General features: G+C 50.3%; 1 protein-coding gene across 25 annotated transcripts in view; it reads left to right on the top strand.

Moving 5' to 3' along the window:
- DYSF (dysferlin) overlaps nucleotides 1–14,503 on the top strand; it is a 225,478-nt gene that overhangs the window by 154,711 nt on the left and 56,264 nt on the right. For 16 of the 25 annotated variants that reach the window (XR_007150698.1, XM_047851369.1, XM_047851376.1 and 13 more), the window contains 5 exons: nucleotides 2,251–2,352; nucleotides 2,463–2,624; nucleotides 3,684–3,849; nucleotides 4,341–4,417; nucleotides 11,550–11,612. Coding sequence is in view for 24 of the 25 variants with exons in the window: in XM_047851369.1 (XP_047707325.1) it covers nucleotides 2,251–2,352; nucleotides 2,463–2,624; nucleotides 3,684–3,849; nucleotides 4,341–4,417; nucleotides 11,550–11,612 (570 nt within the window). In the remaining variant the exon portion in view is untranslated. The remainder of the gene's footprint in view (nucleotides 1–2,250; nucleotides 2,353–2,462; nucleotides 2,625–3,683; nucleotides 3,850–4,340; nucleotides 4,418–11,549; nucleotides 11,613–14,503) is intronic. The other 9 variants (XM_047851378.1, XM_047851383.1, XM_047851387.1 and 6 more) reach the window with 1 other exon arrangement.

Below are 14,503 nucleotides of genomic sequence, written 5' to 3' on the forward strand. Positions count from 1 at the left end.
TTCTTTTTGCTCCTTTTGTCCTTGGGTTTTTACCCCTGGGCGCCCCCCTCCCACACTGGAGTGGGCATCAGCCTTCAGCAGGCCACGAACAGACCATGAGCAGGCCTTCAGGAAAAACCCTTCTTTTAAAGGGCCCTGCCTCCAGGGTGAAGCACACATCACCCCTCCTCCCGACAGCATTCGTCTCTCAGCCCGTCTACAAATGTAGGTGCTTCCTACGTCACACCACCTGCACTGAAGGTTTGGAGCAAGACTGTGAATTCCTTCACTTTATGCCCCATGACATAGGGATACATAGGAAGCCAGTGTCGTTCTGAGAGATGCTTCTGGTGGCTTGGTTCTCCTCGAGTCACCCTGGGAGATCGAGAACACTAATGGTAAACACAATGGTACCGACCACAATAATGTAATCCTTACAGGCACTGCAGTTTACTAAGCAGCTCCTGGGTGCCAGACACTTTATGTTTGTTCTCTTATTGAATTGTTGGAGCAAGCTCGTAAGGGTATTGTTATCCCAGATCTTCATATGAGAGTAATGAGTCACAGACGTTGAGTAATTTGCCCAAGGTCAAACAGCTAGAAAGCAGCAAGGCTGGAACCAGAACTGAGGTCTGTCTGATTCTAGAAATGAACTTCTTACTGCTGCAGGTCAGGGAAGTGTAGTGTCATCAGTGTGTCACCAGGCAAGAGTGACAGCTGGGGTTGGTTGTGGCAGGAGGAAGCCAATGTGTTTCAGTGCTCCAGCTGTTCCCACCATCTACGTTAGGGCATTTGTACGTGGATGCACCATCCTTTGAGAAGGAGCCCAAAGCAAGAGTCTTAGAGGATTAATCTAGTGATTCTATTGTTTGTTAAATGAGATTACACAAGACAAGCTCTAAAGTATCCGTCATAGTCCTTTTATTTATGGTTAACATCTCCTGAGTGTCAAGGCCTTCTTGTATGGACATGTAGGTTGTGCACTGCACAAGGGCACTGTGTCTAAAGAGAGACAGTTTCCAGGGCAGATATCATATATTTGTATTTATTATAACAATTTTCCAGTAGGTGGCAGTAAAGTGTCTCGTTCTAATAAACCAGTAAAATATGACGATTTTCTGACATGGAAGTAAAGAGTCTTAAGAAAGGGACATCTTTCTTTAATTGTAACAAAGGTGCCACGTGGGCTAGTAGACCTGTTGAGGGTTCGCATGAACCCATTCTTCTAAGGGTCGTGTTAACTTCTTCAGGCCTCACACTAATCTTTAGAGGTTGGCAACTTTAATAGCCATTTTATAGATGAAAAAATTGAGCCACAGAGAGAGATGAAATAACTTAGCTAGCTCGGTAGTTGGTGGAGTAGAACCTGTGTTCCTAACCATTGTGAGACTTGGTAGTTGTTTAATCCACAGCGGTATATGTGTGCCTGCCTGGCCCCAGCTGCTTCCTTGTGTATTTCTTCGTGATCACTGAGGATTCTTGCCCAAGTCTCTCTGGCAAACCCTTAATAGGCAGAGTTGACACATGCTGTTTTCATCTCTGGTCTATAGTGGTGAAGGAGCCTCCCCAGCAGCTCCCTTCAGTGCCTGTGGATGATGGCGACTTCTGTCCCCTTCTCCTGTTTGTGAATTGTCTTTTTGGCTCACAGAGCAAGTGTTCTGTCCTGATGGTGGCTGGAGGCGAGAGGTGGGGGTGTGGAGCTGGCAGGTGTCTGGAGGGTGTGGTGTGGGGGATGGAGACAGAGATGGGACACCAGGGTGGATGGTATGTCGGGAGGGTCTGAGCCTGGAGGCAAGACAACCAGGCTAGCAGGAGGATACGTGGTCCTCTCTGGGATTAAGAGGGGCTGGCGTGGACGTGCCAGGATGAAAGTGGGCAGTGTGTGTGTGTGTGTGTGTGTGTGTGTGTGTGTGCGCGTGTGTGCATGCATGGTCGTGTGTGTCAGGGATGGGGAGACCCTGAGCAGCTCACTGATGCATCAGAGCCTGCGTTATGGAGGAGGGGTGGCCTGGGGTTCATTGGAAACAAGGTCACCTGAATCCTGGGCCAGGCTGCTCAAATTGTGATCCTGGAGAATATGGTGTTTGGCAAAAACTGACTCAGTGTTCTCATTTTTGCCTGCCTGTTTGCCTACTTGTGTGCCTTTGCCTCTCTGTTTCTGTCTGTCCATGCATGTCCTTCTTTCGGCCCCGACTCTCCTTCCCTTTTTTTGTCTCTCTGCCCTGGCCTTCCTCCCACTGTTGTCTCTGTTCTACCTGCCGTCCCCTGCAGTCGGAGGACACAGACCTGCCGTACCCACCGCCTCAGAGGGAGGCCAACATCTACATGGTTCCCCAGAACATCAAGCCAGTGCTCCAGCGTACCGCCATAGAGGTGAGCCTGGCTCTGGGGCGGGGGGTGGGGAGGCAGCCTGGCCCTTTCCCTTCCTGCCCCCAGCCTCTCCTGAGCCTTTTCCAGCCGCTCTCCTCACTCTGTGTCCCCAGATCCTGGCATGGGGCCTGCGGAACATGAAGAGTTACCAGCTGGCCAGTATCTCCTCTCCCAGCCTTGTGGTGGAGTGTGGAGGCCAGACCGTGCAGTCCTGTGTCATCAAGAACCTCCGGAAGAACCCCAACTTTGACATCTGTACCCTCTTCATGGAAGTGGTAAGCGTGGCCTCCCTATTATCTCCTTCCTGAGTCCCGATGCCTAGACTTTTCCTCAGGGCCCTGGGCAGCTCGGGTGTCTGCTCTGACTCCCTGTGGGATCCTGGGTAGGTCATGGCATCTTTCCCACCTCATTCGTCTGTGAAAATGGGGAAGCAGAGCTCACACTCTCCTCACTGGAAGAGTGGAAGCCTCTGAGCAGCACAGATGGGGTCAGCTCGCTCCTTCCTGCCCAGATCCCGAGTGCACAGAAGGGACCCACTGTTCCCTTTCAGGGCAGGTCTCAGCCCGCTGGAGCTCCCCCCAGGGGCCTGCCAGGACTGACCTTCCATGGTTCCTCCAAACCCTCCCTGACTGGGTCCTCCCCCAGCCGTGCTGTGGGCTCACCCCCATGGCCCTCAGGCCCCCAGTCCTCTGCAGCTCCCCGGGCTGCCTGAGCCTAGTGGCCGGAGTAAGGCAAGCCTGAGGAAAGGAAAATGGTTTGCAAGATGAAAGCACTGTAGAAATTCCAGGCCCAGTGGCTGTCAACAGGAGCCTCCTCTTGGCTGAGCCAAAGCCGCCACCGAAGGAGAGCATATAAATTATTTCAAGTTGTGTTCAAAGTGCTTTTGGGGCTGGGGTTGGGAGGGGGAAGAATCTGGGTCTGTAAGCCAACTCTTGAGTATCCACTTGGGGGGGACTGTCTGCAAGAAATGTTGAGTCCTGGGCCAACTTCTCCCCTCTTCCCCTCCCCAGCCAGTGAAGGTTCAGGGAAAGTAGACTTGTTGTAACTTTGGGCTGAGCTAGATGTGTTTGGAAGGTAAGGCTGTGGGGGAAAGTCAGCCTCTGCATACAGCATTCAGGAGGCAGATAGAAAAGGTGTGTGGCTTCTGGTCCCCTGGCCAGCTCCTGGGCTTGGCCAACCACCACTTTGGATTTATGGCTGTTGGGGGTTATGAGTGGGTTTATGGTCATTCTCTGCTCTTTGAGCTTGTCCTGTGAAGGAGAGCCCCCCTCCTCCGAAACCTCCCAGAGGTGGGTTCAGGCCATTGTCTAGCGCTTCCCTCCTGCTCTGCCCAGATGCTGCCCAGAGAGGAGCTCTACTGTCCCCCCATCGTGATCAAGGTCATTGATAACCGCCAGTTTGGCCGCCGGCCTGTGGTGGGCCAGTGTACCGTCCGCTCCCTGGAGAGCTTCATGTGTGACCAGTACTCTGAAGAGAGTCCGTCCCCGCAGGGCGGCCCAGGTAGGGGTGAGGCTGTTGATGGAGAGGGCAGGGCAGAGGGGCTGGGGCAGGGCAGAGGGGCTTCCCAGGTGAGATGTGTCCCGAGGCCCTCCTCTTAGCAGGATGTGAGTGAGAAGTCATTTCTGCTCAGCTGACCAGAAGGGTGGACATCTTGCTTTCCTCGGGGCATCTCCTAGGTCTGGGCTACTGAGAGGCCAGGGCTGCAAAGGGAGGAGGTAGGGGAAGAGTTGAGGGAGAGAGAAAGGCATGGATTCCATGGCATGATGAGGGAGAGAGAGAACTGGGAAGACAGAGAATGTGAGGGAAGGTGGGAGAGACAGAGACAGGAGAGGGAAGAATTGGGTGGGAGGAGGAGAAAGACACAGATTGAGAAGTGTGGAAGACTGAGGGCCTTTTGGCTCAGTATCCTGGCTGAGTCTTGTGGCTGGAGAGGGGCGAGCCCCCTGAGAGAGCCAGCCCCTTCCAGGCCTGGACACTGATCTTCCCTACAGATGACGTGAGTTTACTCAGTCCTGGGGAAGACGTGCTCATTGACATTGATGATAAGGAGCCCCTCATCCCCATCCAGGTAAGATGAGAACTGGGCCCCCTGGGAGAGATGCTAGCTCCATTGGCCTTGGCTGCCCTTCCCTCTCCCTTCCTTATCACATAGCCTCTATCGGACATCTCTCTCCCTGGTGGCTAGACACTGTATAGGTGGAGGAACCCAGATGCGAACTTTTCATTCTGGTCAGGAGTGGGGTGGAGGGGTTGGGGAAGTCAGTGTGTGTGATCTCCTGGGTAAGACCCAATCATTATCCTCAAAGCATGAAAAAAAAAAAAGGTCCCTCTACCTAGAGGGCTGTGTTGAGGGCTCTCCCTGCAGATTACTCAGGAAATCATGGTGGGGCAGCAAATAAGAGAGAAGGAAGACAGGGGAGGGAGTGACCAGGCAGTTTTAGGGGTGCTCCAGCCCCATTGTCTTACCCCAGCCACAACCCTCCTTATGGGTAGATTCATCTATGGGCTCATGTTTGGTGGCACCTTGGAGGCAGCTGAAGAAGAGGGGTCTGTGTTCAAGCCAATAGTCCCTCTTGCCCCATCCCCCTCCTCCCAACTCTAGGAAAAGAGAGAAGGGGAATCTTATTCCAAGGGAATCCAACCCTGTGGGCAGGTAAGAGGCATCCTTTTGCCAGGTACTCAGCAACTTAGGGGCCAGCTGGTGACCCAGACTCCAGTGCCAAACAGAATGGCAGGAGGTCTGTGGCATCTCTTACTGAGCAAGAGGCCTTCTCCCCACCTTGGGCCCTGGGCTGCTCTAGTTCCTGTAGGGCCAAGGTCACCCAGTCCTTCCCACAGTGCAGATGAAGAAAGGCCTCACCGTGAGCACCAGCCTTGACCTGCATCTGTTCCAGGTTGTCACCCCTCTCCCGGCTTTGCATGATGCTGGTCACTCCCCTGGCATCTGGGGCTGGCTTCCCAGAGCTTCCCAGCTGCCCAGAGGCAGAGCCTCCAGCCTGTGTAGACAGTACTTGTGTCCTCGGGCTCTTGGCCTGTTTATTCACCCAGAGATGGCATCCCTTTTTGGGAGGGTCTCATTTCCTTAAACCACCAAACAAATACTGGCCTTGGGAGCAAGAGAACACACTGGGTGGGGTGCTAAGGTGGGCTCAGGATCCTCCAAGCTGCCCTGTCACGGGTCTTCCCTCTGACACGCGGGGCTGATTTCTGCTTCTTTTTCACTCGCGCACCTTTTACCTTTGCCACTTCCACGGGAACATCTCTGCTGTGAGCCTGGGCCTAGCTGCTGCTGAGCTGAGACGAGGTCTTGCTCTATGGTTTCTCTGATGCTAAGAATCCTCACCGGTACCGTGACCTCTGTTTCTCCCACCTCTGTGACTCTCTAGGGTTCTTCCTACCATCCTCTCCACCGGGGACACCTTCTGTTCTTCTCCTGGTCATCCTTTAAGACTCAGCTTAGGTGTGGTCACTTCCTTCCAGGATTCATCCCTGGCTCCCTCCCCACCGCCTCTTCCTGCAAGTCTTGTCTGCATCTTGGTCCCTGCCTTTTCTTTAGGTCCTGATTGTCTCTGCAAGTGTCAGCACCTTCCCCAGACCAGGTTCAGGGCAGTCACTGGGGCGCATTTCTTGTGTGACATCAATGCCAGCACAGGACTGGCTTAAAGGAGATGTTCTGTGAAGGCTACCTGGATGGGTGGATGTGTGGGTGGATGTGTGGGTGGATGGATGGATGGATGGCCTGCCTACTCTCTGAATGGGTCTAAGAAGGAGCTTCTCTAGACTGGGAAAACCCAAGTGGAAATTTTGGATGGCCCTACCCAAGATTCAACTACGTTTAATACTAGTGCCTTCTGGCCTGGGTGGGTGTTTGTAGCTGAATTAGGCAGATAATTAGCCCCAAACTCCAGGCTACCCAATCCTGGCTCCTGTTTTCCGCCCCCTCAGTGGGCTGTCTGAGTCTGTGCAGGGAAGTGCAGGGCTTGCCCAGCAGGATTTCCGTTCTGTGTGTGCTGCCCTCAAAATGTCTACAGACTCAGATGGGGAGGGACTATTTTGAGTCCTGCTGGCTACAAGCACAGCCAGAGGCAGACGGTGAGGAGGCCCAGTCTGGACGTCCTCCCGGCGTTGACACGAGTGAACCGGGGCTGGGGTCTGAGCCAGTGCAGGGTCTGCGCTCTTTGTGGGAGCACGTGGCCACTCTGGCTAGAGCTGCTGGCCAGGCAAAGGGTGGGAAGCTGGAATCTGGGCTCCTGGAGGCGTGTCCACACGAGGAGGGCCTGGGCTGTCAGGGCCTCAGAGGTGGGCCGGGAGAAGGAAGAAGTGAGACCTGCTTGCTCTGATGGAGGAGGCATGGACCTTGCCCTCATTGAGCTCCCTGTCTGATTGAGAAGACATTGTCCTACTCTCAAGGAACCTTGAGGCCAGCAGGGAGACCAGTCCTGGTCTCCAGGAAGCCTGGGTCTGATGGTGTCTGATGGGGGACTTGGGGAAAACCAATTTTGTATTGTGTTTTTCTCTGAGATCCATTGATCATATTTGGTTGATCAGGAAATCTTTTGCTCCCTCCGTCCTTCCTGCATACCCCTTGGCACTTGAGAGGACAAGGCATGCTGAGGCATATCCAGGAGGCAATGCATACGAGTTCCAAATGGTGTGCCAGATAATTCTGGCTGGGCTCACATCCCTTCTCCCCTTCCCCAGATGAGTAGAAGTCTCTGCCCTCTGGGGGCTGGAGGGACAAGAAGTCTGGCAGAATTTGGATTTTTCCTGGCTCCTCTTTGCCCAACCCATGTTTCTCAGCAGACTGTTTCGTGCTCATGGTGACATGGTCCCCACTGCGGAGCTCACTAGGTCCTGACTTTGGACCCAGCTGAGGCCTCCTCCCCAGTTTCAAATCCGCTCTTGAGAGATCCGGCTTCTGTCTTGGTCCCTTCCATCCCCTTCCTTAGTTGTACATGATGAACCTGCTTACCATCATCGGCTCATTTCCTGGTATGAGTCTGCCACACATTAGAAATGTTGTCTCACACTCGTTCTGATGTTGTCATTGGGCTGAAACTCACGGCGGAGAGTTTTTCAGGTTCTAGAAATGTTTGGTTTCTGTCAGGAGTGGCCAATTCTAGAGATGGTCCAAAATGTATACATAAGCAGGTCTGTCCACTCGGCCTCGTAGGGCTCCTAGGTCAGCACCCATCTCGGGGTGAGGAGGGTCCCATGTGAGCACGTGCCTGGCCTCTTGAACTCTTCTCTGGTGGGGGCGCCTGGGTGGCGCAGTCGGTTAAGCGTCCGACTTCAGCCAGGTCACGATCTCACGGTCCGTGAGTTCGAGCCCCGCGTCAGGCTCTGGGCTGATGGCTCGGAGCCTGGAGCCTGTTTCCGATTCTGTGTCTCCCTCTCTCTCTGCCCCTCCCCCGTTCATGCTCTGTCTCTCTCTGTCCCAAAAATGAAATAAAAACGTTGAAAAAAAAAATAAAAAATAAAAAAATAAAAAAAAAAGAACTCCTCTCTGGTGATCCAAGCGAGGAGGAGATTGGCTCCTGTGAATTAGTTCCATGGTTTATTCTTGGTTTGTGTGCCTATCCTTTGTGTAGGTTTTAGATCCATAGCCTGGGAATGGGGTAGTGCGTGTGCACGTGTGTGTGGTGTGTACACATGAGTGTGTGTGAGAGGTGGGGAAGGCTGGGAGCAGCTGTGTGTGCAAGCTCCTGAGAGTGTGTCTAGACTCAGGAGTGGTTTTGCAGGAATCATGGCCCTGACTTTTAACATTCTGAGGGCAGGGCTGGGTATATCCTCAAAGAGGGGGCACAGAGGTTATTTCATTCCATTTAGTGCTCTGCTTTTATATATTGGGGCAGTTGGGTGGCTCAGTCGGTTAAGCCTCCAACTTTGGCTCAGGTCGTGATCTCACGGTTTGTGAGTTCGAGCCCCACGTCGGGCTCTGTGCTGACAGCTCAGAGCCTGGAGCCTGCTTCCGATTCTGTCTCCGGCACTCTCTGCCCCTCCCCCACTCGCACTCTGTCTCTCAAAAATAAAATCTTAAAAAAAAAATTAAAAAGGATCTCTTAATTTTCTCTGGTTACAAATACATGTTAATTACATAAAATTTGGAAAATATAGGATAATTATGAGCAAACAGGCATCATCTCCAACCAAGGCACAGTCTGAGTGAACGGCTACCAACATATCCTTCCCATCCTTTCCTTTCCCCCTGGGCTTCTCTTTTTGTCTCTGATTCTGAATCAGATCCCATTTCTCTCCTGAAAACAAAATTGGGGTCTCTGTTTGCTAACCCGCTTTTTCATGAAGCTGGTTCTTGGGGTTCTGATTAAGAAGGGGGGGGCGCCTGGGTGGCGCAGTCAGTTGGGCGTCCAACTTCAGCCAGGTCACGATCTCGCGGTCCGTGAGTTCGAGCCCCGCGTCAGGCTCTGGGCTGATGGCTCGGAGCCTGGAGCCTGTTTCCGATTCTGTGTCTCCCTCTCTCTCTGCCCCTCCCCCGTTCATGCTCTGTTTCTCTCTGTCCCAAAATAAATAAAAAACGTTGAAAAAAAAATTTAAAAAAAAAAAGAAGAGGTGGTGAGAAAGACTGTGTGGGACACACCCAGAGCCCTCCCCCCACCCCCCATCACCTACAGAGGGTCTTGAAGCTCAGAGTAGAGGTGGTGTCCCTGCCTACCCCACACATCACCCACCTTGCAGGCACTGAGATGCCCCTGGAGTCGCCCGGTCAGGGGTGACTCTTGCCCATCATTCTGAGAGCCCACCCTGGGTAGGGGGGCTCCTCTGTGTCTCCAGAGAAGGAGAATTTCCAGGCGTGGGTGTGGGGACTACGCGCAGGTTGAAGAGGCATAAAGAAAGAACACCTTGAAATTTTCACGCTAGTTGGGAGAGATGAGACGTGTGTAGCTGGTCTCCAGTGAGATGCTTTATCAGCAAGGGACGAAGATTGTGGATTCTCTTGGCCCTGTGGGTCGGCATGGGCTAAGTGATCAGGAAAGCTTCTGGGGAGGGGGTGACCAGATGAGAGAAAGGCTGTGAAGGCTGGTGGAGTTAGAACAGCAGAGGGGAGAGGAGGACTTTCCTGGTGGGCAGAGGAGTGGGAGCAGAGGCTTGGCAGTGGGACTGCATGTGTGTGAGTGTGTGTATGTGTGTGTGTGTGAGGTGGGCAGGTATTGGAGGCTGGTGTGGAGAAGGCATCAGAAGGTTTGAAGACCTGCTCCCCATGCTGTGGGGTGGGGTGCTGAGGCTGGCTGCTCCCTGGCTTCCTAGCTTGGGCTCATTTTGAGCCTGCCACTCCAGTTATAGTCTCTGGGATGCTGTGAAGGTGGCAACGTGCTCCCAGAACTGGAGCGGCAAATTATGCCCACGTCCCAAAGGAGAACGTGTAATTTCGGAAGCTGGACCAGATCTTTGGAGCACTATGTTTAGCTTTATTTTTTCTCCCTCTTGCTCTGGTGAACTGCCGGTTTCCCTCTCACCTTTCTAAAAACAAACTGTATTAAAAATAACAATAAGGCTTCTGTGAGGCTCAGGATGAGAGCAGGAGGGGCAGAGGCAGCCGGGGGGGGCGGGTTGTGTGGAGTTCATCCAGTCTATGCCAGGGGTCACACCGCATCCACCAACATGTGGCCAGCACCCCAGCACCATCCAGCGGCCTGGCCTGGTGTCCACCGGCCATTCTGCCCTCCTGCCTGTGCTTCTAGCTCTGAACAGCCATGAGACTAGTTTAGGGGAGGCTAGGGTCCCCCTCGGTGATGCCTTCTTCACAAAGCAGGGACGGGTCTGTGGTTCCAAGACTCCCCTCCAGGTCTCAGCCATCTTCATCCTGTCCTTCCTGAGCCCTTTCTGACCCCCAGGTGAATGTGTCTCCCAGGCTTTTTCTGCCAAGGAGGGGAGGGCTGCCTGGGGCTCAGCCTCCTGTGGCGTCTCTCAGAGCCCCCTATTCAGGGCTCAAAGGCAGAGAGGGCTTAACCGTGGGTGTCTGTGTCCCTGCTGGTCTCCTGAGCCCCTCAGCCTTATTTGCCCACTGCCCAGTGCCTGCCTTCCAAAGCTGAGCCATTTGCTTTCTTGAATGTGCTGTATTTTATTCATTTATCCCTTTGCACTTAAAAAAAAAAGTTTATTTATTTATTTTGAGATAGATAGAGAGAGCTAGTGCAAGTGGGGATAGGGCAGAGAGAGAGGTAAAGAGAGAATCCCAAGCAGGCTCTGCATTGTCAGTGCAGAGTCCAATGCAGGGCTTGAACTCATGAACTGAGAGATCATGACCTAAGCCGGAATCAAGAGTCAGATGCTTAACCAACTGAGCCACCCAGGCGCCCCTGCTCCTTTGCACTTGTTATCCTCTCTGCCTGAAATGCATCTCCTGTCTTTGTCTACCTAGACTAATACTCATCCACCCAGAGCCCCATCACCTTCTCTGGGACCATTGTAGTGTTCACTTGTCTCCAGTCCTGACCCCTGAGGCCCTCTGGGCCCTGTAACGCACGGATTCACACAATAAAGTATTGAGTCACAGTACCAGAAGATTCCAGACAAGGATCCAAAGCCAGAAGAGGATGCAGAAAGTTCTCTTTAATATAGCAATGGCATGTTGTTGGACTATAAGACTCATAAAGCCCCCCCTTATATAGGCTTCAGGGAAGCCATATGATGCCCTGGTTCTTGTCCTTGAATAGAAAAGACTCAGAAACAGGTACTAGCTTAGGAACCATGCCCAAGCAGGGATTGGTGTAGTTCAGCTGTTAGAAGAAACCACCAGGGATGATGGGGAGCTTGGAGTATGTATGAGATGGGGAAGTTTGAAAGGCAGGGAAGGCATTGAGTCAGTGGTGCCAAGGGTAGTGAGAATGCGGGCAAGAGACAGGCATTGGCTGAACTCCTTCTGCGTGCCTCACCTGTGCTGGGTGTGTGCGGCCTGCATCTCCTCCATACTCGTTGCTGCCCTATGAGCTGGGCTTTGTGCCCATTCTCTGGATGGGGATGCCGACTCAGAGAGGTCAGGGGGCTTGACCAGGGTCATGCAGCTGATAAAGCAATGGGGCCAGGATTTGGACCCAGTCTTATCCAACTCCAAAACACGTGTTCCTTCCACAACTTTTGCAGCCTCCCTGGTTGGAGAGCTCTATGTCCTTGGGGGCTGTCCAGTTTTCCCTGAAGTGGTTTCTCTAACCCTGTTGCTAACCAGAGTGTTTAATTTGTAGCTTGCAGATGGTCTGTCGGGCTCTGCCCCCACTAACATGGCATCCTCTCCATCCAGTCCTCATGTATGTATTGTTTACCTATTTGTGGGCTCTTTGATTTCCCTGGGGGGCTGGGGGAGGGGGTAGGGAGTTAAGGAAAGGAACAGAGGAAGGAGAGTGGGAAGGAAAGAAAGGAAGTACATTTGACCCTTGCACAATGTGGGGGTTAGGGACACCAGCCCCCACACAGTAGAAAATTCGGTAACTTTTAACCCCTCAAAAACCTGAACTAATAGCCTACTGTTGACCAGAAGCCTTACTGATAACATAAATAGTCATAACATAACATATTTTGTATGTTAAATGTATTATGTACTGTATATTATTGTACATATATCTTACAATAAACTAAGCTAGAGAAAAGAAAATGATGTTAGAAAAATCGTAAGGGAGAGAAAATACATTTACAGTACTGTATGTACTGTATTCATTGAAAAAATCTGTGTGTTGGTGGACCCATATAGTTCAAGCCCATGTTGCTCAAGTGTCGACTGTATTTCCTGAGGCCCAGCAGAAAACAGTTACCTGCCCTGTGTAGTGGTGGAAGGTGGGGGGCAAGCTCAGGGAAGGTTCTCAGAAACAGACATCCCTGAGTTATCTCTTAGTGCATCTTGGGATTTACCTTAATCCTGTTTACCTGCTTGAGGGCTAGAGGGTTGGTTGGGATCACATGGGCCAGTGGAAACAGGGAAATCTCTAAATTAGATCCTGACCACCGGAAAACAGGACACGAGAAGCTTCTGTGGGCAATGGCAGGTTGATTTTCTCTGCCCCTCCCAGAGGCGTGAAAGTGTGACTGAGGAACCTTGGTTGTCTTGAGCAGATTCTAAGAAGTATGCTGGGGCCCACAGTCTACAGCTGGGCTGATTTCCTTGGTGTCATCTTGGGGGGTCATGGGTCCCTCCAGGAAGATGACTTGGGCGTTTAGCCTTCACCCTGTACTCATGAAGTCCCATGCTGAGGGCCAGAGCAGCTCCTGAGCTGCTGGGGGAGTCCTAAGAGATGGAACCCGCCCATTGTTAAATTCTGTTCATGCTGTCAGGGGGAGGGATTCCTGTAGTAGGCATCTTATGGATTTCTAGGAAGAGGCAATATATTTTTTAAATTTTTTCTGATGTACCCATTGTAGAAAATACAGAAAACAAAAGAGTGTAAAGCAGAAAGTGAAAACCACCTGTATTCCTACCAGTTGGAGATAATCACAGTTAAGATTTTGATGTGCTCATGGGGCACCTGGGTAGCTCAGTTGGTTAAGCGTCCAATTCTTGGTTTTGGCTCAGGTCATAATCTCACGGTTCAGGAGTTCGAGCCCCTCACGGGCCTTCACACTGACGGTGCGGAACCTGCTGGAATTCTCTCTCTCTCTGCCCCCCCCACTCTCTTTCTCTGTCTCTCAAAATAAATAAATAAACTTCAAAAAAATTACAAAAAAAGATTTTGATGTGCCCACGTTTTTAGATATCTTTTATGCATGTGTGCATACTTTTGTCTAAAAACAAATTTGGAATCATATTGTAATCTGCACTTTCTTTTACTTAAAAGTATATCATGAATGTTTTTCCATATCTTTATATTCTTTAAAAACATGGCTACATGTAATCCCATTATATAGCCATCCATAAAGTTTTACCACTCCCGTATCACTGGACATTTAATTTTTTTTTAATTAAAATTTTTTTTAACATTTATTTATTTTTAAGAGAGAGAGAGCAAGAGAGAGCGAGCAGGGGAGGGGCAGAGGGAGAGGGAGACACAGAATCCAAAGCAGGCTCCAGACTCTGAGCTGTCAGCACAGAGACCCACGAGGGGCTTGAACCCACGAAGTGAGAGATCATGACGAACCAAAGTTGGATGCTCAACCGACTGAGCCACCCAGTCACCCCATTTAATTTTAGTTTTAATTTCCACTTGTGTATTATATTTTGTTTCTTAGAGGAGTTATTTTTGTTTACTTTAGATAGTTTTAGCCCATTTTGTGTTACATTTAATCCTTGGCATTTTATAGCCTTTGTTTATTCTCTACAGGGAATATCTTTTTAAAAAAATGATTGGGTCTAGCTATTTATTATTAGAATATAGGGAGACAATATTTTGTATGTATACTGTGAAACATGCTCTTTAGTGAGCTCCTTTATCAATCCTGAGAGTTGTTCATTGATTCTGTTGGATTTTCCAGGCAGGTAAGATTGTTTTCTTCAAACAGCAATAAATATGTCACTATCTCTCTAATAAGTATACCTTCTTCCTGTTTCCAGAATAACATTTGATAATTGCGATGCTAGTGAGCAAACATATGTAGTTACTGATTCTAATGAAAAGCTTCTACCATTTTTCCATTAGTTATGATAATGATTGGTAATTTAAGATAGATATTCTTGATTTTGCCAAGGTTGTGCCCTTTACTATTAGTTTGTTAATAGTTTAAAAATTAGGTATAGGAGTTTAACTTTATCCACTGCTGTTTGGCATCTATCAAGATGATTATTTTGTTTGATGTTGTTCCATTAATATGATGTATAATTTTCGTGCATTCCCGGGATAAATCTGAATCGGTCAGTTGGTCATGGTATTATAATTTCCTATAATTGAAGTTCTCTGATCCGATGCAATCACGACAGGTAGTTGGTTGGCTAATTGAAAAAGGTGATTGAATGGGACTGATTAAAATTCATGCGTACACACCATAAACATTTTATTTCTGACCCTATCTGTGTATCTTCCCATGCTAATCATTTGACATGTGCCAAGGCCTCCTTCCATCTGGATCTGCTATTAGAGTGTCGTCCTGTCATCCTCCTGGTATAAGCCACATCCAAAATGCATTATCTATGATTTTTCCTGTAGGTTTATTAAAGTTTGGTGAGATTTTAATGATACCTGCAGAAAAACCAGACTGTGGAGTCCTTCTAAAAATT

Source organism: Prionailurus viverrinus, chromosome A3 (assembly GCF_022837055.1).
Source record: "Prionailurus viverrinus isolate Anna chromosome A3, UM_Priviv_1.0, whole genome shotgun sequence".
Lineage (NCBI taxonomy): Eukaryota > Metazoa > Chordata > Mammalia > Carnivora > Felidae > Prionailurus > Prionailurus viverrinus.